Source organism: Alosa pseudoharengus, unplaced genomic scaffold (genome assembly GCF_046254945.1).
Source record: "Alosa pseudoharengus isolate Yale_2024_CS ecotype anadromous, Long Island Sound unplaced genomic scaffold, YU_APseudo_1.1 YU_APseudo_1.1_scf_2, whole genome shotgun sequence".
Classification (NCBI taxonomy): Eukaryota; Metazoa; Chordata; class Actinopteri; order Clupeiformes; family Clupeidae; genus Alosa; species Alosa pseudoharengus.
Window position 1 is genome coordinate 5308247 of NW_027468663.1, and position 27423 is coordinate 5335669.

General features: G+C 40.8%; 2 protein-coding genes across 3 annotated transcripts in view; one reads left to right on the forward strand and one right to left on the reverse strand.

Moving 5' to 3' along the window:
- slc12a7a (solute carrier family 12 member 7a) overlaps nt 1–13243 on the reverse strand; it is a 29821-nt gene extending 16578 nt beyond the window's left edge. The window contains exons 1-4 of one of the 2 annotated variants that reach the window (XM_076293467.1): nt 13133–13243; nt 5419–5638; nt 1112–1212; nt 771–902 (exon numbers count right to left, since the gene is read on the reverse strand). In XM_076293467.1, the coding sequence (XP_076149582.1) occupies nt 771–902; nt 1112–1212; nt 5419–5536 (351 nt within the window). In that variant the 5' untranslated portion in view covers nt 5537–5638; nt 13133–13243. Of the gene's footprint in view, nt 1–770; nt 903–1111; nt 1213–5418; nt 5766–13132 lie in introns of those variants that run through there. The other variant, XM_076293468.1, reaches the window with a different exon arrangement.
- LOC143135325 (voltage-gated inwardly rectifying potassium channel KCNH2-like) overlaps nt 8261–27423 on the forward strand; it is a 47901-nt gene continuing 28738 nt past the window's right edge. The window contains exons 1-2 of the mRNA XM_076296024.1: nt 8261–8336; nt 8900–9130. Of these exons, the coding sequence (XP_076152139.1) occupies nt 8261–8336; nt 8900–9130 (307 nt within the window). The remainder of the gene's footprint in view (nt 8337–8899; nt 9131–27423) is intronic.

Consider the following 27423-nt stretch of genomic DNA (forward strand, 5'->3'; position numbering starts at 1 on the left):
GTTGAATTCTCTTCATAGATAGTATTGAAATCACTGAAGATACTTAAAACCACTAGTAACATACTGCATATACCAACATTCTTAAAACACAGTTGCCTCCCTATTCCCACTATGATCACCTATATGGAACTTATTTTCTCCAGTAACAGTAGATCCTGTCATTCTAGTTTTCAGGATGGCTGGCACAGCTTCCCATGAGTTTCTGAGTAATATCTGACAGATATCTGACTAATGAAACATTCACTACCAATGTCCCCTATTGACTGACATATGGAGGCTTTTTCAATTCAGGTTTATATGTCTGCATGACAGAAACTCCTAGTCATTTGAGGTACCCCAAAGCAAGCTTGTGGAAACTGTTCATTCAGATGGTGAAGTCACATTGAGTGCAATGCAATCTCACTCCAAGCAGATAACCTGTTAAAAGCTACAATCTGGTCCTTTTTAGTCTAATGAAAGGTATGCTTTCTTCACCCCAGGGGTAACACTGTGACAGCATTCAGCCTCTAGCTTAAGCACTGCAATTGACTAAATTAAAACCAAGCTTCTTTGTCACCAACTAAACCGTGGAATGATTTATCATTTCTCAATTGTTTACATTTCACACATCCCTCTGAGCAGATTAGTCACAACAAAGTACAGCGGATAATCTGCCTCAGAATATAAAGATTAAATAGGAAGGTCCCCCTACTATAGCTTCTTCCTCCACAGATGCTCATTGTTCATCCATACATCACACGGGATTTTGGGAAAACGTGGCCCTAACTCACCTTAACGGTGACCTTTTTGACTCCATCCTCGGTCTCGTCTTCCTCATGCTCAACCACCCCCTGGGTGAGGTTGGTGTAGTTGGCCAGTTTGTTGAGGAGGGAGGACACCATTGGGGCACTGTCCATCTCCTCCTGTCATGTTGGAAAGAGAGCGTATGGATTTTGTTGAAACGCAATTCAGGAATGGACCTCAAGGCAAACAACATGTATTCCACTTTGCTTTGCATGACACCATGGCAGTATTAAAATCAATATGAAAAGCACTGTTTAGACAAAGGTTAAATTATTGACTGGATTTTTAATCACTCATTTTACTTATTTAACCAAATAGGCCAACACACCTCAAATAGGGCCATGTTCTTGCCATCGTAGTAGCTGTGTCTGTCAGGATCAATGCTGTTGATAAAAGGGCTGTTCTCTCTGGGCGTCTCAGCTCCCGTCACTAAACACACACAGCATTCACAGCTTGTTATTTTACCCAACTAACAAACACACATTCAATAGTAACACAGACAATTTCATACCATTACATACCTTGGCTCTCAAGCACTCAAGCCAGAACAGATTATTAGCTGTCTAATGGCCAAGGGTAATAGCAGAGAAGTGCTTCTGATTTCTGCAGCTACATATTGCCTATGCACTTTTGCTGCATACTGAGGCATTATAGGCACTATTTCAGCTGGCTTATCTGTTTATTTAACCTTTCATTTATTGACTTAATGACAAGAAATCAGAACTAAGTGCAGCTCGACCAAGCCCTTGAATAAGTCTTAGAGTAATTAGTAATGTCAATCATGCATTAAGCACACATATCTGCACACATGTGTTCTGCTGAAGCAGCATGCGCAGGTATGCAATCATGAGTGACTGAATAAAGAAAGGGACAGTGCTTGGGCAGGGGGTTAAACGTTTGTTTTGTCCTGTCTGGTCAGATATGATCAGGTAACACCTGCTAATGAGTGAAGTGCCCAAGTCTCTATGGTAATAAATGATAATGTGAGCTATTTATAACTACTTAAGCCCTCACAGCGGCCGATCAGTAAGCTGCCTAGTGCACCTGTGTACAAGACTGAAGGTGAGACGGCAGTGAGCAGGAGAGAAAAATACAGACAGGCAGGACACAGAGAGGAGAGAGGGAGAGAGGGAAAGCAAGAGAGGGAAGGGGATTCAGACCAGTCAACTGGTAAGAAAAATGAGAGAATGAAATGGCCAGATTACAATGGAACACTCTCAAGCGAGCAAAGCTCTATTAGATGTGAACAGCTATCACATGCTAAACTTCCCTCTACTACTGACATTATACAGCACAGTCAAAGCAACATTGTGTCGGGATAAAAATAAACAAGTATTGACTTCCAAAAAGCAAACAATCAGTACTTATATGTGGACTTCTGACAAGATATCCTAAATTACCTTTTTGATCACAATTTCTATCAAACTTCCCAGAGTCACATTCCGAAACCTCTGATAAAGCGCTCACCTGGTTGGTTTGGGACAGAACCTCCAGCACGCTCCATTGTCGCAGGCATGAGAGGGACGGAACCCTCCTACGTCTGCCAAAACTCCCAAAGAAGTTGGCTTCAGGGAGACCCGGCCTAACCTCAAACTTCCAGTGTTGTTGACCTGACTCACACCGCTGTCCCTCAGGGCTGGGACGCTGCCTGCCCCTGAGACGGAGCTCTGGCGGTCTCACAGTGGCGTCTGCTCCCTCTCACCGCCCACTGCACTCCATAACACAGGACCAGTGCGGGGCTGGGGATCAGGCAGGTTGGAGTCCAGGCTGCGTGTCTGCTCTAATCCAGCGCTCCCTCCAGTATGTGTGTCAGCAGCAGCCTCTCTGTGGGGACTGGCTGCCTCCCCTCCCCTCCCCTCCCCTCTACCCTTCCACTGACAGCGTTCTGCTCAGAGCTGAGGCAGCTGTTGGGAATGGGACTGGGACTAGCCCTAACAGCGTCAGCCTCTGTCCTCATCACCCAGGCCATGGAGTGAGGCAACATTAACCCGCAGCAGGCGTTGGACAGGATTTGACACATCTGTTGGCTTCACTTCAGGGAAAAAGCTGAATGAGACAGAAGTAACGCCTACTCTCCTCTGTAATTTAAGGGTTATTTTTCGTCGAAACCTCAACAAACTCTGGGGGAAAACTAAGCCAAGTCTGTCAAGACGATTCAACCACAAGTCTTTAAATAACATCTGGATAAATCCAGAATAAAAAATGAGACAAATAGCAAATGGTAAACAGTTTTGACATGCTCTGATGTTTGAAAGAACACTTCTGCAAATGCTTTGAAACATGACACCCATACCACTCTGCTATTGTCCACTAAACTGTATGGGCGACAGGAGCCAAGCTCTGAAACATCAGTCTCCAGAGCCAAAGGCTGTTAACTTTGCTGTAAGAATAACACAACCAAGATGGCTGCCGTCCCATCATACTGAAGATCGTAAATATAACATTTAATATAAGAGCAACGGCACTCAAAACACATCACAGACGACTACTGCAAAAGTGAGAAAGCTGTTGCAGTCTGATTTAAGACCATTTTACAAGTGCCTGAGGCATCCTTACAAACAAGGCCTCCCATTCTGTCCTAAATAGACCAGTTTCAGAGCTAAACGCTATGTTCTGATTAAACCACACAGGGTCACTCACTATATGACCAATATCTACACACTAACTCCTTAACCTACTCTGGATCCATTTTACACACTGCAAGGCTAGGTGTATGATTGCCATTCCATAATAATATTATAGATATGTAACTCCTCTGACACATCTAAAATTCTAAGATGTGTACATGTAATGGGGAAGTTTTAGTTCAATATCTAGCAAGGCTAATGTTTACCTAGCCCCCCACATGGCTGCTTACAGTTATATTTAGATATGTAGATGGAGACAGCTGTAGTGATGTACGCTCTTCTGGTCCTATTTCTTTAGAGACATTTGATTTACTACATGATATCTAGCCTTGCTTTGCTGACGTCATGAGCTGTGAGCATATGGGATCATCTTCAGTGTAGTTGTTACCTGTTAATGTGACCACCAGTAAACCTGATTTCTTTGTCTGTTTGTTTCCTCACTCTATTAAAGTATCCTTACATGATTAGAGAACAATGAAGACCTTCACTGTAAAACAGCCCAAACATCCCTTTCCTGAAATGCTTGGCATCTGAAATAACTCACAACTTTCCTTTTACGTCAGTCTGTGCCATCCTGGAAACAGGAGATTAAGGAAGCTTTAAAGCCCCCAAGGTAACTATAACTATCACTTCCACTCACTGTGCCCTGTTGCCTTGCAATGTTTTTCACATCGGTTTGATAGTTGTAATTATACCTTTAAATATTTACAGTATTTTAAACAAAATGTTCCTGGGTCGTAAGTGCTAAATAACGATAATATCATCTCCTTAAATCACTCTCCACTTTGTAAAGGAAAAAAAACAATCTTTGTATACACACCATCATAATTACCTCATCCTCTGACCTTCTTTTGTAGCTCTGACAACCAAACAGCTCTGACTCTGATAGATGCTCATCTCATGTTCAGTCCTAGAAGACCCTGCTTTAGACTTCACATGCACCCTTACATATTGTCAGCACTACTCCTGGCAAACACCACACAACTTTTTTACTATCAACTTCGACAGTCTGATTTGCTCTCTTCTGTAAAGTGTTTTGCATTGACACCTTGACACTAGTTGTACATGTGATTTTATTGTTTATGGATGTAAGGTGTTAGCGAGCGCTCATTTTGCAGTTTCATAACTTTTATAGACCGTGAGAGTTACAGTTTTGAGGTTCTAGTTTCTAACTGAACCAGCCCAAGGTCAGCTGACAAAACAAATACCTCAGTACAACTGAATAACTTACATTTACACACACACACACACACAGAGTGAGAGAGAGAGAGAAACAATAAAAAAACAGTAACACACACATACACAAGCAAACTCCTGTCTAAAAAAATGCCTACCGTAACTTTCCTGTGAGAATTGTGCCTTGCGGCCATTAAACAAACTGTATACCATCTTCTCTACTGCAAGAGAGCTATACAGTTTTGTACTTTACTCAAATTCCTTTACAGCATATTGTTTCAACTACCAATATGAAGTGTATGAAATGCTTTTACAATGGACAGAGCCCATGAAACACTAATTTAACATAAGTACTCCATATTTGCTCATTCAAAAACTCCATTAACTATTAACTACGTCAGAGTAGTCACCAGACAGAATGAGAAAAAGTATTAGAAGTACCGGTAGTCACAGACAGAAAGACACACACAAGAAAAGTGATAACCTGAGTTTTTTTTTAATTTGCTGAAGAAGAAACACACAGGTACCTGGACAGACATAAAGGCAAAGCTATACCCATAAAGTAAAGACAGAGAGCACAGGAAGAGTACAGGGAGATAAGAAAATAACGAGGAGCAGTTAAACGAAAGAAGACTTGTTATTGTTATTGTCACTCCCACAGCAGACTAACAAAGGTTCAAATGGCCACTCTTGCAATGAAATGGTAGTAGTACATGGCAGTAGCTTAACATGACTCACAGGACAACACAAAGAGCTGATTTGTCTGTGTGTCAGCATGCCTGGGCCAGCCTTGTGAAGCTATGGGTGTGAATCCCAACATGGCATTCCTCACCTGAGCTAGGTCTGCCTGAGAGCTCCTCAGCAGAGTCGTAGGCGTCCCCCTCCGCTGCCCCTTCCTGGCCCGAGGCGATGTTGTCCTCCACTGGGACCACGGTGAAGTTGGTGGGCATTTTTACAAACTCACACCATGTGCTGCGGCATATGTGACCCTCTTAGCGCCCTCTGCTTCGGTACAAAGTTCTCCGTCTTCCTTCCTTTCTCTCTCTCTCTCTCTGTCTCACACACACACACACACACACACACCACGACTGCTAATTGTAGGTACTGGGAACCATGTGATCTTCTCTATCCACATAAGGGGCGTTGCACAACTTTTGTCGGCGTGAGAGCTCTACAACAAGTCTGGTGGGGTGGGGGTGCTTCCTGGTTTTTTGTTTTCATCCCTTCCTCTTTGTACCTGCGGGGACAGGGGCGGGGCTGAGGGCTTGGCCACAGAGCACCAGTGTAATGATAATCAGCACAAAAGGCAGCACAGTGTGGAAGACATTCATGCTCCAACCCTCCCCCAACACCAATGGGATTTGCTTCCAGGAGGAAACAGATGGAACAGTCACATTATACAGCCACTATAGGCTACTAAAAATAAATCAAAAATGAATGTAAATGTCTATATTTATGAGAATTCCAAATGTTGCTTCATCAGATATCTTTAGCCATTTTCTCCCTGCTGCTGATAAAGGTTAATACGTGACTTTCTTTGTACTTCAGGTAGCTGACAAAGGTATTGACTCACATGAACAATGTTACAATACTTCTTTGAACAATTTAAAGTCTTTTTTATAAAATTATAGCCTTACTAACAGTAGTCTTCACAATTCCCTTTCAAATTAAAGGAACAACGACTCAGTCATTAAATGTTATGGGAAAACGCTGGTTTAATAAGTTTATTGTGCTGGAGCAGTGTGGCTTTTCTTTAAAAAAATAAGAACAGTGGGAGCAATAAAACCTAAGAGAAATAATGAAAGACAAAACCCCCTTAATCAAAATGCCTCCAGTAGACATTTATAACAGAACTACCCTGTGCAAGTTCAAGGAAAGCCACAAGGAAATAGAACATAATAAACTCAAATACCTCAAAGAAAAAATAGAACAGATTAAAAGTTCCTAAAACTCATGCAATGAATAACTTCCACTTAAACATGTCATGGGATGGGAGGAGTGACATGATATTCACGCAAAGGTCCCTATATGCATTCCACCACAATTTGAGTGACCTCTAGGGACATTTCCTTATCCTTATACTACAGTAAAATAATATCAGTGCTGCCTCCCTCAGGCTTTGGGCGGTATGGCAAAACAATCACAACATTAAGTGAGAGTTAGGCTACTTGGAAAGATAACAGGAATAAAATACGGGGAATAGAGCATCCGGTTATTTCCTCAATGATTTCCACAATACCCTTCCATCTTTGACCTTTGGGGTGAAATACAAATTATTATTGAGTAGCCTACAGTGGAATCACACCACCACGGCCAGTCGAGTAATTTTTGTGGCCACTAGATGGCAGAAACGGTGACTGACGAGCTGTGGACAGACCCAGAGCATCACAGATATGTTGTGTCGCCATAGAGCAGAGGTCAAGCTATTTCCAATATAAACACGTGTGATTGATGATTCGTGGAAAACCACGGGGTTGTTCAAATACGTCTTTATAATTTTTCTCCAAAGTGATCCAAGGGCATGATGAAGATATTCCTGATATTCCTTTAAAATAATATTTGCCTAAAATAAGCATGTCATACATGTAACAGCCTCCAGACATAAACAGTTTTTACTGTAAAATAAACACTTATTACCAACTGAATAAAGCTGAAAAAAATGGTTAAGGCTTATACTAAGTTAATGCTATTGAATGACTGGTGTTCAGGAAGACAACCATACATGCTCAGAGGTAGACAATAGCCTAGTTGACATATATGCAAGCAACTCCTTACAAACTTGGAACACAAACTATTTTTGGTCCTTTGAACCATGGAAAGGGAAAGGTAGGTTTCCAGTAAATCTGAATTAGGCCTACCCCAAATGTCAATGACCAGAATAGGAAACAGAAATGTTGGTAATGCACATAAAACGCAAAATGCACATGACAAAAGACGTTGGCTGACTGCTGACATTAGGGCAGAGCACTGTTACATTAAAATCAGAGCACATTTTCTATCTAGGCCAAGGATGAAAACGGGACAGTCACATCCAAAAGAGTCTCCCTGGAGGACAGATTTCTTAGGCTATATGAACAATGTAAAAGTATGATGATATTTCAAAACAAAGTTTTAAAAAGCTAATTGAACATAGCCTAAATTATTCCACCAATGATGAACTTGTATAAAGGCATTTGAAAACGACTGCTTTTGACGCTGTTTGATTTCATTGATGAGACTAAGTCTCTCTCTCTCTCACACACACACTCTCTCTCACACACCCTCCTCTCTCTCGAGCTCGTCGCTTCGCCCCATGTCGTTCTACTATCTTCACACGCGCTTGCTAACCTCTCCGCACTTCTTCGGATCCCCCTCGTCACCAGATGCATTTGAAAATGTTTTGTAGCTTCTACGCCAAACTTCACACCGCTTGACATGACAACGGGTCGCTCTGCATCACTCTTCTCCACTCAAGTTTAGGTTACACCTTGCTTCCGATTGGAGAACTGGAACTTTCGGCACTCCGAGCGTTGTAGTTATGGATAACGCTTGTTGTTTTAAAACCAATTAGACGAGTAGGCTAACGATATGACATCTGATACAGAATTAATCAATGCAATATAGGCCTATAGCCTATCTTAAGGACACCTTAGAAGCTGAAAGTTAGGCTACTTTTAAACGTTTATTGGGGAAGGATGCCTGTTCGACGTGGACACGTTGCACCTCAAAATACATTTCTGGACACCATCATCCGAAAATTCGATGGCCAAAGTGAGTAGTCAACTTATGTATTTTAATGAACGTACAGAAAAACAAAGTCTCGGACAAAGTTTGCACATTGTATAGCCTAGATTAATAAAAGCCTGCTTTATTATACGTTCAAAGAAACAGCCAGTCAGTCAGCCTAGCCTAATTCTTGTGGTAATGCAAATGTGTGAAAAGTACTTTTTTTCTTTAAAGGTAAATCTGATGAATATCTGATCATGTATGAATAGTTTGCTATATAAAGCAGCAGCCGTATGGTAATTCATATAGCCTACCTACCTGTTTCACGCTCTAGGCTATGCCGAAAAGGTTATTTGAATGAAAACATTACAGTATTTTACATTTTAGCAGTTCTACATTAATGAAAAGCAACAGCCCATATTACATGAAACAATACTGTTAAAGTTACTTAGACATGTGCATATGGGCTTATAGGCTATACTTCTGTAAAAACACCCTGCACCCATCACTGTCGGAATCACAGCTACTATCTTGCAAAGATATATGGATGTGTTTGGGAGCCAGGTGTTGTCTTCCTAACATTGCTCTGGCCTTGTGTTTCTCCCTAGATCGCAAATTCATCATTGCCAACGCTCGGGTGGAGAACTGCGCTATCATCTTCTGCAATGACGCCTTCTGTGGCATGTGGGGCTACACCCGTGCCGAGGTGATGCAGAAGCCCTGCACCTGCAGCTTCCTATATGGCCCTCACACAGGGCGCCCAGCCGTGGCGCAAATGGCCAAAGCTCTTTTGGGCTCAGAGGAGAGAAAGGTGGAGATCGCACTGTACAGGAAAGATGGTGAGACGCTGTCTGTTTACAGAGTACTATAGTAAGTTTCTTTGCATCATGGCATCAGGACAGGCAACTGCAAGGTTGTCAGTAGGCAGTGTCATGCATATTCGGTAGGCAGTGGTGCATACAAGTCTGTAGTGCTTTTTCCTGTCGTAATAATTAAGTAGCTAGAAACTTTTTGGTAGGTTGTGTTTATACACATTATAAAGCAACTGGCTAACAAGAAGAAATTCTTAGACAGATGTAAGGGGGAGAGTTTCAGTGGAGCATTCTTTGTTATTATGTTTTGATTAAGCTGTGCTGTGCAGTCAACTGTCTGTCAAAGTGATATGTTTTCAAAGCTATACTGGCTTCAATGCTTCAGATCATCGAATTTGATGTGATCCTCCACATTTGTTTTGGTTGTCTTGTGTGTTGTTTTGTCTGACAGTTTTCTCATGTTCCATTGCTATCACTGGTGTTCCTTACACAAAGCATGTGGTTTGCCTGATCCGTGCCTATGGGCAGAATTTGAAACTCTGTGACCTCAGGCTGTTCTCATGTGATGTCATGGTGTCAGAGGATAGCCCTTCTTGTTGCTTCTGTTTCCTGTGCCTCACTTTCCCATATGCCCTTTCCAATGAGGCTGTCCATAGATATGGGGGATTACAGACCAGACCAGGTGCTATCCTAATTATGGCTACCCCTGCTGTTCCCTATTTAAAGAATCAGCTTGTCTGGATGATGTATTGATTTTCAGGACAGGTGGGAGAGTGAGAATAAGAACAATAGAAGCAGAAGACACAGAGTCGTGATCGCTTGAAGGACGATTACTCATAACACGGCTCAAATCCCAGAGCTAACCACTCGATTTTCCTATGGTTGCATAAGAACTGACACAGTGTCCTTTAACATAGAATATGCATAGAGTACAAAACATAGACCCTGAGGGAAATTAATGTGAGGAAATACCTCACTGAGAAAACGATAGATGGAATTGGAATTGCAGTACGCTTAAAAGGAAGATTTTGTACTAGAGCTTGTACCCAGAATCTCATTTGCCAGCTCTTAAATGGTTTGTGCTCCATGTAGCTATAGCAACCTGCCTTGACAGGAGTTGGACAAATATGCTGGCATAAGAAAAAGTTCTTCATAGATGTGTTCCAAAGTAACTCACAAGATTTCACATTTTTCAAAGAATCCCTCATCAGAGACTGTAAAGGATAACCTTTATGGACTATTCTTTAGGGACGAGCACAGAATTGTATTTTTTTGAAGGGGGAAGATTGGGAATTAAAAGTAGCACGAATATACAAATGACTTCAAGGGCAAGGTTTATCTGGTAAGCTGGAGAGCAAAGAGTAGCAGTAATTAAACAGCCCATAATCCCCCCCCCCCCCTCCACAGCCTCTCCATGCAGCATTGTTTGCAGTAGAGGCACTCTTGCTTTTTATGATCCCAGGCCCAGAGAGGGTTGTACAGCCAGAAGTCAAAGTGACAGAGTGACCTCTTCCATTGATCCCCAGAGGAGGTCTTAAAAAGAGTATGCAGAAAAAAACAAAGCTTGAGAGAATAATTGCTCTTTCAATCAATATTTATTTTTGTAATGATATTGAGAACCTAAAGCATGCGAGTAATGAAGCTGACATTTGTATGCATCTCTCTGAGAGGAGGCCAGCTTGGGGTTAGAGGCTTTGTATTGATTGTGTACTGCAAGTCCTGAGGAGCATACAGACACCAAACCCAGCTGTTGTAAGCTTACACATGGGTATGCACCCACTCAGCTGATTCATGAAATCTGATGCTTTTGTATCAAATTACTCTAAAGAATTATCCTTAAGTAGGGAAAAGACTAAAATATTTAGAAGAATTTGCAATGAAGGTTTAAGGCTTTCAATCAGACTGGGGTAAAATAATATTCCTTATTTCCACTTTATTATCCTTTTGTGAGTGAGAGTGTGTGTGTGTGTGTGTGTGTGTGTGTGTGTGTTTTCTAGTTGTGGATGTTTATGGTACTTATTACCTCAGCCAAGAAGGTTATGTCTCCTGTTAGGCTGTTTGTCTGTCTGTCAGGAGGATTATACAAAACATCCAGGCTGATTTTCACAAACCCTGGTGGAAGTCTAGCGTGGGCCAAGGAAAAATGTATTACATTTTAGAGTAGATCATATCAAGGACCAGATCCAAGAGGTTTTTCCACTTTCTTTAACGTTGTTAGATAGGGCATATTTTAACATCTTCCAGCCTTGGCGCCATCTGCTGGCCTTGGCATACTGCTGGCCTTGGCAAAGGTCTATACTCCCCGAGTGCCCTTCTGGTTATGAATAGCCTTCAGTCTTTATAAACTTTTTTCATTATTTCACAGCAGTTAAACAGACTGTAGTAGTGTTTTTAGTGTGTTCTATCACAGTATGCTGTCATGGTGATGAGTATTAATTGACTGATCACATTTTCAGATTGATTCGATAATAAGAGTGTCAAACGAATGAATTGAATTTCAGTGCATTTGTAGGAAAGCCAATATCTGACTTGTACTCACTCCCCCAACCTCAGCCACACATAACTGCATGTATTCACTTCAGCCATAGGTATTTCACCACCCATGGAGATCTCTGTTTAATTAAATCCCTAAATAAACCACAAATATTATCTTCAATTTTATACTGTATTTAAGATAGATATTTTTCATGAATAAAGTCACTCTCTTTAATACAAAAACACGGGGAAGTAAAATGTAATGTAGAATGCCATCAATACTTTAAGGTGAACTTCAACTCATATATTCAGATGATTTTGGTGTTTGTCCTTGTGAAAATTCTGACAGTTTTTATAAATCTAGTATTAGAATACTGGAGACTACACTTTAATAATTCTTTGTATAGCTTTGCCTCTCCCAACCTCTTCTGTCTTTTATTGACGATATATTATTTATAAGCCAGATATTCACCCATGGACAACCAATATGCGGTGGCCTCTGGGGTATGACGGCATCACATGGTAGAAGTGATTCACAGAGCACCAGAGCAACTGAAAGCAGATTTATCCACACTGTAGAGGCACACAATTTCATTAAGAATTAATGAATATAAGTCAACTTTGGCAGGCACCCTTTTGTGTGGATTTGTATTTAAGAGTAATGATCTGTTGTTTACTTATGAACTGTTGCGTTTTGTGTCCACTCTGGTGTTTACGGGGCTCCCGTAACACAGTAGAGATCGCTACTCCTGTAGGTGTGGGTGCGCTCGTCTTCGGACTGTGAGGATTTCACAGGGTAAAAGAGGAGGTATCTTTCAGTGTGTGTGTCTGGTGCAGGGGCCCCTTTTCGACGGGTTTAGGCTGTACGAGAGGATTGACTTGATGGAGAGGCTCTCCCTATCTGAATCAAATTCCCTAATCTGGGGTGTGGGGGCTAAGGAAGGTGGACTACTTCAGAGTCACTTTCTATCTCTTAGTCGCTGTTCCCTGTTCCCTTCGACTCGTACTTCAAAATGTAGTTAACTTCACTAAAAGAGGAAGAAATTCAGAGCTGTATTTGCAAGAGTTGTTTGTCATTAACATCTGAGAGAGGTCAGAAACTCACTACGGACGGTCGTCTGGCTGTCCAGATTTGAGAGAAAATCAACTACCCTATTATTTGGGGATTCTTGTCAAAATTAAATTAAAGCTCCTTTTTAAATGATAGTTCTTGTAACATATAAGAACTTCAATTGACCACAACGGATCTATAACAATTTAGATTCTATCTATAAATACACTTGTATTTATCAGGCAGATTTCCGTATCCTCGCTTGGGTGTGTGATGTGCATTTAGACCACAACGTGTCCTAGACTTTAGCTTCACAAACAATTTGTCGCGCCAAATAAATTTGCTAACAAAGCCTTTTTGGTTTTTTGTCTGCCCTGGAGCATAGGACTTTCCTTCCCAAATGCCTGGCTGAGTTCGCTACTCCTGTGTATGTCAGTGCAGTGTGTTTTTTGCCCATATACAGTGTCTTAGAAAGTAGCCCTCAAACGGTCCCGCTTACTTACCCGGAGCGATGTCAAATCTTTGGAGCAGGAGGCCCTATTGCAAGGCATCCGGGGTTCTCAGCAACACAGGAGAGGCAGAAAAATACGAAAAAAACGCTAGACGGTCTTTTTACAAACTCGTAATCAAAGGTTAGGATTTTAACTTTTATTAAATATAAACAAAAATACAAGGAATGAAAACTGTCTAAGTCTAAAGGCTAAATGCTCGGTCCAAAGAAAAGTGAAAAAGAAAAAGAAGAACCAAGAACCCTGAACAAGGGGCCGTTCTCTTTTTATACCCCTCTCGGTCAGGCAGAACATGTCCAAGTTTGGTATTATGTCTTGCCATGAAATATTGGTTCTGCTTTTTTTTTTTTTTTTAGTTGCCAGTCAGCTTTTTGTTTTGCTGACTAACAGTTTCTTACAGCTGGTACATTATGTTCTGTCTTTACATTTTGTTCAAAGCACATCTCATTTAGCATAACACACTTTAATTCTAACACAATCTTTTTATATCTAAGCAAACACATTTTATGTTTCAAGTAAATATTCCTTAAGTCTGAGCAAAACAATTTAAGTTTTATAAGCAAACTTTTTTTATGTTTAAGAAAAACACTCTTTAAGTTTAAGCAAAATCATAACAGATTATTCTAGAAAAAAACAGTTTATGCTTTTAATTAAGAAAACACACTTCAATTCTAAGCTTCTAAGTTTTTAAATATTATAAGTCTAACTTGTTTCACACTGGTTGTCTATCATTATCTTGCAGCATTTGCACATTTTTATTTGTTTTAGAGCAAGCTGGATTTAAGCAGTAATATGACTAAAAATATTTTAATAGCAAATTATGATTCTCATTGTTAATTATTATCACATCTTCACATTTGTATAGTCATGCTACAGAACCTAATGCAAGTTTTACAGTGCCACCCAGGAATAATTTACAAGCCACAGGCGTGATTTACTCTGAACCTTGAGGGTACAGAATATTTGGTCTTATCTTTTAGCTGATATCTGTGTTCTAATAATGTGTGACTAAATGTGACTGAACACAACTTGTGAGGTTTTGCTGAGGTATCATTGATGTGATTTATGAGTGATGCTGAGACACTGGGGGGTTGTGCAATAAATCTCCAGGAGCCCTGGCTCCCCCATCCCACCCAACCACTAGTCTAACAGCCCGTAATGAAGTTGTCTCCATGGAATGGAGAAGGGCAGGCATAATGATCCTCAAGGCTGTCAGAGACCCCATGCTTGGGCAGTGAGACACCTTGCACAGTAAATACAGTACCTGAGGGTAGAAGAAAATGCTGTACAAAAGAAGACAAAACTGAACATATCAAGGCAACTGAATGCAATGGATTTTTGAAAATTGTCAATTCAACTATTACTGTTGACTTTTCTATGGCTTGTAAGTTTAGATAAGAGCTCCACCAATTTGGATAGGTGAAGCTCTTATCTAAACTTACAAGCCATATAAAAGTCATTGAACAACCATTCGATTGACAAGATCAGGCACGATCAGTGAGGTATTAGCCTACTGCAAGCGATGAGGGGCTGACGGTCACCTTCATAATTCACATGGGACACATTGGGATTTAACTTGAAATTATCCATCCATAGATTATAGATGCTATAGATAGCATAGGAGAGTTATGATAGCAATGCACACCCATGTGCTGGCATAGTTTAGAGAAATACCGTTTAGGTTTTTATTAGACATAGGAAAATACTTTCCGATATCAAATCACAAGCATTTGGTTGAGATAAACATCACAGTAAATTCCCACTGCTAGAATAACATGAGAGGGGCGACACAGCGCATGATCCACAGACAGCACCCGTTAAAGAGATTATTTTTGAAATTTCATTATAATGCCCTTGTTCTTCCTCTAGACTTATGCCAGCTTTATTTCCCCCCTGAGGCATTATTCATGGACTCACTAAGGTCAACCACTTTCATATGTTGATGAAAGAAAATAGTCAGTCTTTATTCTCAGCCTGAAGTCTTGATTATCTTTGGTGTGTTGGAATGTAAAAACTTCAAAAAGTCAATACAGAAATTCCTGCAATAACAACTATAGCACTATCACAGACATTTTTTATTTATTGGTGTGGGCAGCAGAGATACAAACAATTCACCTCAGTACCTTTGCGGGCTGACACAATCTAAAGCCTGTACACCCGCTCACAGAGGATGCCCCATCCATCCCTGCTCTGCTACACCAAACTCAACTTGTCTGGGCTTCTCTGAATTTAGAGTCATCCACCTTTAGCACAGCAGTATACAGCATAAAGGAGTATGTATCTCGTAAATTTTGAATACATTTTTCAAAATCTATTTTTCAATAATACATTTCAGTATTCATTTAAACACTAATTTTAGATGTTAAATATGTACTTAATGAGCACATAGATATGTCATTAAATGTGAAAAGAAATTAGGCAACTTCACTTAGATCGAGCATCACAAAAAATGAGCATACCTTTGAGTGATAGTTAGATAGTTCCCACTTAAACTTGTATATGTACTGCTTAACAATGGATATAAAGTAGACTTCATTAAGAACCTCTACATTTCATGAAGCATCTTTCATGAACATTTTTGACATTTTTTTTAAGTAACATTCTTTCATGAAGTAACATTTTTTGTTTAAAAGAACCATGGTCTAAAGCAACACTAAAACAAAAATGTACACACAGGGGTAGATTATTTTTCATATTGTATAATGAGGTACTCCACAATGCTTATCCAAGCCAACCTGGAGACCTCTTTGCGATGGCTGTCCTCTTTAGAGTTCTTGCAGATTGACTATCTTTGAGATTTGTCCGTCACTTAATCCTTAGGTTTGTAGGAAAAGGGGAGAATGCAGAGTAGAATCTCTTTGACCTTTGTGAGGTTCCAGTACACTGAGGATTCTAGAGCATAGAGGATGACCCTCATCATCTGTCATAATAATCTGTAAATGGCCTCCTTGGCTATAATTAGACAGAGTAATGACTGGAGTCATTTTTGGGGAGTTAATAATTTAACCGTCCGTTTTTCTTCCCTGACCACTCACCAGGGCTACGCAATCACACATAATATTCATGAGAGACTCTGAATGGGAACCCATGCTAGTGTTTTTCTAGGTCGGGGAATAATGGACATTTACCGTAATTTCCCAACTATTAGCCGCAGCTTACATTGATTTTGCTAATTTTTTTTTTTTTTTTTTTTTTTTTTTAAAGGTTAATACACGGGGGCAGTTAATATGGCATTAATATGTTTTTGTTTCTTTTAACTTGCATGAAGCACTGTCCTGCTGCTTATACACAATGGGGCTAATACACAGGAAATTACTGTAAAAAGGCTATAGGATGGGTCCTGCATGGGTAACCCTTGATCAGATATTAGTGTAGATGGCATTCTTTAGAGACTCGTTATTACATTTACAGCCAGGGTAGTCTAGCAACTCTCCGTTGGCTTGTGAGCTCGAAAAATTAAACTTCTATCAGGCCAATCAAATCGTGTATAGAGTCGTTAGGCGGGCTTAACATAATGATTGATGGCAGAGTTGCAACGGTTTGGCTTGAATTCCCTGCTACTTGAAAACAAAGAAGATGGATGTGGCTGTTGGCGAACAGCGTGACACGAGTTAAGCTTTAAGCTGGAAAAAGTTTGAACTAGCCAACTAGCTCCGCTGGTGGGAAAACGCATGGGACTCATATCGCTGTCCTATTGCGTGCAGAGGGAATTTGAAAGACAACCGATTATCCCGCCCCTCGGACTGAGCACTGCGAACGGTGAGTGCCCAGACCCTACATTTTAATGTGGGTCTGGCTCGTCAGGCTAGGGAATTGTTCTCTGTGATGACCAACCTTGGCTTAATCGATCACAGCAGAGACCAGTGTCCGAAGGAAAGACAAATGTACAAAAATGGTCAATAAAAGACAGTGTCAAAAAGCAACACCACTGAATGGATCTCTTGGTAGCCTTATATCACAGCCATACTTCTTTTAACAGTTTGCTTATTCAAGCACCAATACGCATCTTAATGCAGGAGGGGTTCTTTAGACACACCTAGGGAAATTTGCCTTTATATTGACGTGTATGTGGGCTGAGTGTATTATGAATTCAGTCAATAGCTAGTGCTGACTGATTAGTGTCTGTTTCCCAGGGCGTTGATAAGTCATTGGCTCCTCGAGCTGCTAATGCAGTTGAGTCAAACACATCACCATGACTGTTTCCTCTTTCTGTTAGTTTGTGGCAGGCCAATAGATTGACTTGTTGCCTCGTGATATATTTTGTGATAGTAGGCCTACTGTATTTGTTTTATTTTCAGAGGATGTAAAGGAATTGGGAGGAAAGCATAAAACAGGTAGGTTCAATGAAAATGAGTTGAGTGCTAGTGTGACTTTAAATCCCATCATTAATATCAGTTTATATGCGTATGTTATAAAAGATGTAATCCCTTCCATGGGCTTAATCTGTATTGGTACTTACATCTAGTTCTGTCCTTGGTTTCGAAAGCTGCAAGCCCATCAATAAATGACAGATGTACAGATAAGTCAGACAGCACCTCAAACTTTCTATAATAAAAACAATAATCCCAATATCATAGTGCATTCCATGTTCCAATTTTTCAGAACCGAGTGTATAGCATAGCTGAAAACAGATAGATAGATACAGTACTTTATTGATCCCCAAGGGGAAATTCAAGAAATTTGTGAAAAACAGTGTGTTGAGAAGTGTTAATTGTAAATGTTAATTGTAAATGTCCTCTTTCCACTTTTGAGGAAAGAGCGATTAGCAATAGTGTCTGTGGGGAGGCATATTATTATGCAACCTACTGTAGGGTTAACAGAGAATGGAAATGTGACTGCAAATTTGAACCTCTATGCTAATTCTTTGCCTCCACAGTTCACAAGGGTTGTCACAAGCACAGTGTTGGGGAAATGGGACAAAATCATTATTGGACATTATTGATATTGATATCTTTTTGTCAATTATAACTTGTTGTCAGATGTCCCTTGCAAAGAACACATGCTCCACCAAATAGCTAGATGTGATGGCATTGGCATAGTCAGTTAGTAACTTGTTATGTTGGTTACACAGTTATAACAACTTGAACTGCAAAACAAAATTACATGGAATGATAAATGTACAAAACTGTACCACAGTGTGTGTGTTTGTGTGTGTGTGTGTGCTAGTGTTTGTTTGTGTGAGTGTGTGTTTTTTGTGTGTGTAAACATCAAAAAGCCCCACAGGTCCAGGCATAAATAAGTCCTAGGCACTGGACACAATTATAAGTGAGACAGGTGATATAGATTCAGTAGTCTGCACAATACATGCTGCTCCTAAACAGATTTAATGCACACATGCACAGGGTCCAAGCACACACACTTACTTATGGGAGAGAAAAGGGCTGAAATAGCCATCCTTTTGTCTTAGCCCAAGAATAATGTTCAAACAAGGCAGATTTGAGAGAAGCCCCTGGCTGCAGCAGAGCATGTGTTACATGATCGCTAGTGGGTCCACCTTGTCACTAAGCCTGTTTGAGTCGTGATTCACTCGGATCTTTCACCCGTATCTTTAAATTAACCTATGAGTCGCGAGTCTCTAGTATCATTAACTCGGATCAGTTGAGTCCTACTACAATTCAATCTAAAACGATAAACAGCGCCACACACAAACCTCTTGCAACATTAGCTAGCCTACTAGCCATCGTAGCTGCCAAAAATTTAACAATTTCGTCAGCAACCACAACTCCACAAATCAACTAGAGACTGAGTGAGCAGGCAGTCCGAGATAACTGGTTAACTTCCCGCAGAGCCGGAAACATTGGAGACTCGCAGACCATGGGACTCAGGAGCTGCTGAGTAGCAATCCGGGATAGTCGGATCAGCCGGCCGGTTAGACTACATTGAGTACGAGTCAATTCGAATCAGCCGGCTACGTTGTCATGAGTGGATCTGTAGACGAGCGAGTAGCTCCTCCTCAAGGTGAAAAGCAATTCCACAACAAAAGCCATTCTTTGCACCCCACTGCACTGTAGCTTTTCTGCACTGAGATCAGCCCACTCTGTAGTGCCATTGAAAGTCCAGTGAAGCCGAGCGTCTATGGGTTTTTTGCATGGTTTTTTGATGGATCGTGTCGTCACAGCAATGTATTACGGGTGCGAAATCACGATAAATGACCGGCAAAACCTTATTGCTGAACAAACTAGCCATGAAGATGAACATGTTTTCAGCATGTTCTAGTTGGAATAGTAGGCTAGAAGCTAATGTACAGTAATAGTGTTATTTAATGCGATTTTCCGTGATATTTTAAAGGAGGCTGAGCTTCCCCTGTAGTCTTAGAGCAATCGCCTCTGATGTAGGCTACTTTCAGCTTTAAAGCATACAGGCTACGTGACATTGGTCAGACAGTCAGCCAGAGTAGGTAAAAGACTGAGATGCAGGGACCACAAGATCCGTTAGCCTACACTTTATGGGGCAAAAGACTATGTGCAAACCAAAAGCATACGTGAAGGCTACGTGCAAACCAAAAGCATACGTGAAGGCTATAGGCTACAAACCAAAAGCATACGTGACATTGGTCAGTCAGCCAGCCAGAGTAGGAGACACGGCGGGGACCAGTTACACCAGTGGTTTTCCTGTGTAGGGTAGAGTAGGGGTGGGCGATATGGACAAAAAACTAGATGTACCGCAGAGCGGTACAAAATATGACCGCCGCCCAGTCCATCACATTTTTTCCACAAAAATAAATCACGCTAAAAAGGCCTATATGATTCTAACTGTCTCACTAAATTATATTATCCACACTCAATTCTCACTGATATCTGCTAGACCAGCGGTCCCCAACCGCCGGACATTCCTAACCGGGCTGTAGCCTACGACATGAGTTAAAAAAAAAAATGCATGCAAAAACTAAACTAAATTTAATTCGCAATAATGTCACGTTTTTAAATGGCATAGGCCTATATGCAGTTGTTTGATTGCACGCATGTTTGCATTTTGCAAGGTCTATTTCTTACGTCTGTGTGTCCCGCCTTCAACACTTTTACATATTGCCTTCAGCGCTGCGCAGCCTCAGGTCAGCTCACTTCACCTTCTTGGCGAACGGTAGTGTCACACGAAGTTAGCTAAACTGCTAGAATGAGCAACAAAAAACAAGCATCTTTAGCAGGTCACTGGCCAGAGTGTTTGAGTTGCGAGAGCCGCTGCAGAGATTTCTTACAGAAAAAAAGTCACCGTTAGCTGCACATTTTAGTGATGAGGACTGGGTGTCAAAACTCGCTTACCTGTGTGGTATATTCGGGTTGCTTAATGACCTCAACCTGTCACTCCATGGGAGAATGACGACTGTCTTTAAACTGGCAGATAAAGTCGCTGCATTTAAAGCCAAGCTTGATTTGTGGGGACGACGAGAGGACGGGCTGTATTTGATATGTTCCAAACAGTAGTGGGGGTTTTGGGAGAGACTGAGGCAGGACCCTTTCTCTCGCAGCTGGTGCGCGATCACCTTGTTGCGCTTTCAAATGAGTTTGAGCATTACCTCCCATCCTCCAAAGATCCACGGCAAACCAATGAGTGGGTCCGCAACCCATTTGTCAATATCCCGAATAGTCCTAACTTGTCAGCGCAGGAGGAAGAGCAGTTGATCAAAATTGCAAATGACGGTGGTCTTAAGAGTGTGTATAAGGAAACCTCTCTGGCGGGTTTTTGGATCAAAAACAAAGCAGAATATCCCGAGATAGCCGTAAAAGCGCTGAAAACGTTGCTACCATTTCCCACCACGTATCTATGCGAGGCCGTGTTTTCGGCAATGACTGCAACTAAGACCAAATTGCGCAATCGACTGGACATTTCAAACACACTGAGGGTGTCACTGTCTTCCATCACCCCCAGATGGAACCTTCTTGTTGCAAGGAAACAAGCACCGGGCTCCCACTGATTATATTCATAATGCACGTTTAGTTCCCATGTTTTGTTACCATATTTTGTTAAGCATGTTAACACTTATAGATGTAGCTTCAAGTTGTTCAATATTCATAGTTCATATTGTTCAATTTTCACTTCTTCAAGGTCACATTTTTCACATGTTTAAGAGATCGTTACCTTCACTGTTCATACATAATAGTGGGGTTGTTTAAGGCTCAGTCATTTCAAATTTGTGTTAAAGTTTGGTTTTCACTTCCAAGTTGTAGTTTAGGGTCAATAGAACAATTTGAGTCCGAGTGTCAAACACACAGATAAAAAATGGCCTCTGGGGGGCGCCGTAAAATATATAAACTGCTACAACTTTTCATTAGATTATCCAATTTTAACATATGAGGTATGTATGGATTCAGAATTAAAAGGAGAAACTGGTGTGCTAAGCATTTGGTTACCAGATTAAAAACACACTTTATAATAAACACACTTTTAGCCCATGGACAGCAAAATTGTGCTTTTTTTTAGATAAAGGGTGGAAATGCCCTCAAAGTTGCAATGAAACATCATTTTTAACTAAATTCTTTGATGCAACAGTTGCTTTTCTGGACCAGTGACTGACATTTGAGTAATTTTCTGCGGCACACCTGATGATCTCTCACGGCACACTAGTGTGCCCCGGCACAGTGGTTGAACAACACTGTCGTAGGCCTAATCCCTTGCATTGCCACAAACAAACATTAGGCCTATGATATCCATAGATAAATAGATAGATAGATAGATAGATATACTTTATTGATCCCTAGGGGAAATTCAAGAAATTAAATGTTTCATGTAGTCCAGGCAAAGTAAGGTCTGACCCAAAACTTATTGCAACAGAATGTATTTTCACACTTTTATATTTCAATTAGTGATTTAAACACCATAGTAAAAGTCCATGAAAATCCAGTTGGTGGAAATATGTTAAAATGAGGGTTGTTTTATGCATTATCTTTCAGCAAATACTGACAAAAATTGCATAGAATGTTGTAGAATAAGCATTCTAGAATATCTGATTTTTAGAATATTGCATTGTTGAGGAACATTCTTTTATTTTCAAAGAGTTAGTACATTTCTCATGCTTATTTCAGACTGGTTTGTTGCAAAATTGGTGTCTATTTTTACATGTTGGCCCTTTGAATCAATGGAAATGGTTGTTGACGGGGATTGACTGATAAACTGTCTGTCCAATCAGAGGGGCCTGTATGATGCCTCTTTACTTTGTACAATTTTGGCTAAAACAGTAGACAGTATGTTTATGTAAGTGAATGAAGATAAATTGTAAAGGTTGAAGATGGGGTTGAATGGGGGTTTCTGGGCTATAGGGCCAGATAATAGCGGTATTAAACCGATGATGTATCATCTTGAGGGTCACCAAGTCCCCAAAAAATCTTCAAAAGTGACCTCACTGCTAATAGCTTATTTAGAGGGCATGCAGGTAAAAGCCTGTCCAGCCATTTAACTACTAATGTAAACGGCAGGAGTTACTGAATGGTACAGTGACTTTGTCTGGAAGTGTGGTCTATTGTCAGATGAAATGAAAATTGAGCTCTTTGGCTAGAAACTTTAGATGTGTTTGGTGTACAGAATGGCTATACTGAAAAGAACCCCATGCCTAATGAGAATTATGGTGGAGGGGCTGTGCTATTGTGGGGCTGTTTTTATTCCCAAAGGCCTTGAGAACCTAATTAAGGTGCATGGTGTCATGAACACCAAGAAAAACCTGAACATTTTCAAAGGAAATCTGCCAATCTCTGCCAAGACACTAAAAGTTGGTCATGATTGGATCATTCATCAGGTCAATGAACCAAAGCAAATGTCCAGATCAAAACAAATATTGTTTGCTGAACACAAAATCATGCTCCAGACATTGCCATCTCAGTCCCCTGATCTACTGTAAACTCCATAGGAAAACAGTGGGGTGAGTCAAAGAGGAGTGTGGACCTAGGAATCTGGACGATCTGGGAAGATTTTGTAAAGACGGTCTTAAATCCCTTGCTTTGTATTCTCCAACTTTATGGGGTTTTATTGGCAAAGGGAGGCTTAAGAAGTTATTACAAGCAGGGGTGCCAATAATTGTGAGCAATGTGTTTTTGTTACAAATATTTATTTCTTTATGAGATTTTCCTTTTTCTCCAGATAAATGTGCTTACCTTCAAGGTTGGATTTTTCCTAATTTCTTTCATTGTGAGATTACAATAAATCACCAACAGATTGTTTTTTTATACCAGTTTTTAGTCAACTTTAAACGAGGTGCCAATAATTCTGGAGGGTACTGTATATAATTGCTATAATTATTGCTATAATTTTAAACTATGTTTTCTGATTCAAAGCTGAACAACTGAACAACAGCTGAACTACAGCTAAAAAACTGACTAAAAGCTAGATTCATGTCAATTCAGGTTGGTTTTTACAAAGTTAAATTGTGTTTTGTTTTATAAATCATGATATTGAATTATGCAGTGCAAGATGCCTCAAAGACAGTAGACAAATGCAGAAAGAAAGCCACAAAAGGCAGTGGATCTCTCTCTCTCTCTCACACACACACACACCACACATACAAACAAATAGATAAAGATTTCACCTGGTGGGGTAAATGATCTATATACTATAGTATGATGTAGTTTGTTGTAAGATTCCATGTTGAATTTTGTTTCAATATGGGTCGCTTTAATTTAACGGATTGAACTGTAAATTATGCTGACATATGTTGAAAAATCTTGTTTCATGTGCCCCTTTTTCAATTTGAGCCCCTGGCCCTCCAAAGGTCTCTGCACGGCCCTGATATAGAGAGCTAGGCAATGCCCATGATGATGACTGAGGTGTGTAATGGGTCTGTTGCCTACTTTAGGCTATCACGACTACTTCATGACTACCTAAAACTGTCTTTATTCAGAAACTGTGTCATTGGTCATTGATTTATGTACTCAAAATAGCCCTCTAGCCTTTTTCACAAGCCTGTATTACGCAATGGATTCCTCAAAATTCCACGCACATTATTATTGATTTACTTTCTTCCAGATATAAAGTTCTTTTGTGATTTATTTTGTGAATAAAATGATGGCTTGATTGAAAGTTGGTACTCATGATCCTAAATTCATAAACTCAAAGTTGCAAGTTGGGTGCTTAATATCACATCGGCTTTATGCAGCCATATTTGTGTATGGGTAATCCTAGGTATCTTTGTGCTTCAGGGATATTCTGAACAACGATCTTAAATCGAGTTCAGTGATTACCCAGGCTTTATTTACAATAACTTGAAAAATTATGTTTCATTGCAACTTTGAGGGCATTTCCACCCTTTATCTAAAAAAAAAGCACAATTTTGCTGCCCATGGGCTAAAAGTGTGTTTATTATAAAGTGTGTTTTTAATCTGGTAACCAAATGCTTAGCTCACCAGTTTCTCCTTTTAATTCTGAATCCATACATACCTCATATGTTATATTTGGTTAAACTAGTCAAAAGTTGTAGCAGTTTAAATATTTTGCAGCGCCCCCTAGAGGCTATTTTGTTATCTGTGTGTTTGACACTCGGACTCAAATTGTTCTATAGACCCTTCACTTCAACTTAGAAGTGAAAACCAAACTTTAACACCAATTTGAAATGACTGAGAAAAATTACACATACATACGACCCCACTATAACTGGAGCTAGTTCTTTTCAAGTAATGCATGCACAACACATATGGAACCCCCCCAGCGGTCCGTGAAAAAAAAATAGGAATCAAACCGGTCCATGGTACATAAAACGTTGGGGACCCCTGTGCTAGACAACAAGTACCAAAACATGATTAGTTCATAGATTTCACATGATATATTATACAACCCCACCCCCATCTTGCCTGTTCATAATTCTGAGAAATTCTTGAATTGTGTGCATGTGTGCGTGTACACGTTTATGTTTATGTGTGGGTGTGTGTGTGTGTGCGTGTGTGTGCGTGCTTGTGTGTTTGCCTGCGTATGTGTGTTTGTGCATGTGCATGCATGCGTACATATGTCTACTGTGTGAGTATGTGTCATACGTATGATTACTGTGAATGTATGTGTGTGCGTGTGTATCTGTTTATGCACATGTGTGCACATGGAATGGGTTAACATGACTCCTGGAGGCAAACATACGGACAAAATTGGTCATCCTAGGCCCTACGGTTCTCAAGATATTCACAGAAAACTGTGTCTGCCCTACCCTCCTTTCGGGGGGTCCAGTCCAGCGGGGGGGCTACAGATCAAAACGATGGTTCCATGCTATTCATGTGGGGTTACATGCCCACCAAGTTTCGTGTACCCCGGTCTTTCAGTGTCCCGGGAATCCTTGTTGGTGTAAGGTCACTAAATGTACACATAAATTATTTTATTGTAAGGCCCCCCATGAACCAAAGTTCACAAAACTTGGCATGCATTCGGAGGGTGTCATAATGATCCTACACTTTCAATTTCGTGCAGTTTTGACCATGTCAGCCAGAGATATTGTGATGAAACACCTAATTTTTTGCTTTTTAATTTTTAACTAGGTGGCGCTATACATGAAATAAGTGGTAATGGGATGGGTTGACATGGCCCCTTAAGACCAACATAAAAAAAAAAAGGTGGACCTCCTAGGCCCTACGGTTCTCGAGATATATGCCAAGTTTTGTGTACTTTCGTTCAATAAAATAATTTATGTGTACATTCAGTGACGTACACCAACAAGGATTCCTGGGACACTAAAAGACCGGGGTACACAAAACTTGGTGGGCATGTAACCCCACATGGATAGCATTGAACCGTCGTTTTTCGTTTTGATCTGTAGCCCCCCCCCCCCCCCCCCCCCCCGCTGGACTCGACCCCCAGAAAGGAGGGTAGGGCAGACACAGTTCTCTGTGAATATCTTGAGTAGGGATCGACCGATATATCGGCCCGATATTTGCGTTTTTTACATGTATCGGCATTGGCCGATAAGCGCCTGCGTTCGCCGATAGTTTTTTCCCCCGCATTATTTACATACAGGCGTCCACAGGCAGCTCTGTGTTGCTGGAGACTCTGCAATTCACGTGCAGACTGCCCCTCCCCCACGAACAGAGCTGAAAGCCTGCTCTTCAAGACAACAGTAAACTTTAAACTTTCAAAGCATCTTTTAACTGTTTGACTTAGCTTAAATATTGCCATACACTTTGAAGGTGGAAGCAAGTTTGTGGGTCCAAGTGGAAAATGCGAATGAAATAGGTAGCCTACTTTATTTAATGCTAATGCCTGTTTATAAAACTGCTTGCTATTGTATTTAGGTAGCTGCAAATAGCTAAGTTGTAGGCTAGGCTATCCATATGCATGCGGTAGCTAGCTGTTACAAACACTGATTATATGATTAATGCCAACGATGTTCCGTGGTATTTGTGGGAGTTTTATTCAGCGACCACCTGGCTGAGTGTTGGACACGTGTGGTGTGTGTGTGTCTCCCTCCCTGAATGCCCCTCTTCTATAAGACTGCTTGCCATTGTATTTAGGGAGCTGCACTAAGTTGTAGGCTATCCGTTTGCATGGGGTAGCGGTAGCTGTTACGAACACTGGTCAATCATATGATTAAGTAATGCCGACGTTGTTCCGTGGTATTTGTGGGAGTTTTATTCAGCGACCACCTGGCTGAGTTTTGGACGCGTGTGCGTCTCCCTCCCCCTCTCCCTTCGAGCGGGCGGAGTTGCTATCGCAGTGATATCAGAGCTTTAATAATGAGAGACGTGTTATATGTAGTTGAATATTAATTCGTGTTAACGTTTATCATGTACCAGACATACCGTGTATGCCTTACTTGTTTAGAGCCGTTTGCTAACGTTATAATAGACCTCTGAAGTTCGCCTACAAAATAGATCCAAAACGGCCATCTTTGCCCATATAAGGAGATCCGGTTGTTAATTGAAGCTAACTGCCTATGGCAAATTGCATTGCAAGTTAGCTCTGGAGTAGCAAACATCTAAGTGTGCCGCCTTCACTTACCGGAGATCACAGTATCCACTCGAAGGCAGAGGACAAAAGTGTGTTCAGGAAAACGTCTGCATTTCAGACTTTTTCATCCCCACGAGACTTTAACAGGTGCGATTATTCAAAATCCCCATGTTATTTTCCCATAGGAAAAATCGCCAGATACCGGATGTCAAAGATGGCAGCTTTTTTGTAGGCGAACTTCAGAGGTCTATTATCAATCCAGTTCAATGGTGGTTCGTCAGCTACCAAACAGAAGTTTGTGTGTGCTTCTGTCTGTCTCACTCAGTGGGACACACGCATCACAGCGATATGAGTGCTGCGCTACCTGAAGGAGAGATTTTAAAACTGAGAGATATGTTTATATAGGCTACCTTTTGACGTTGATGCCGTTTAGAACAGAA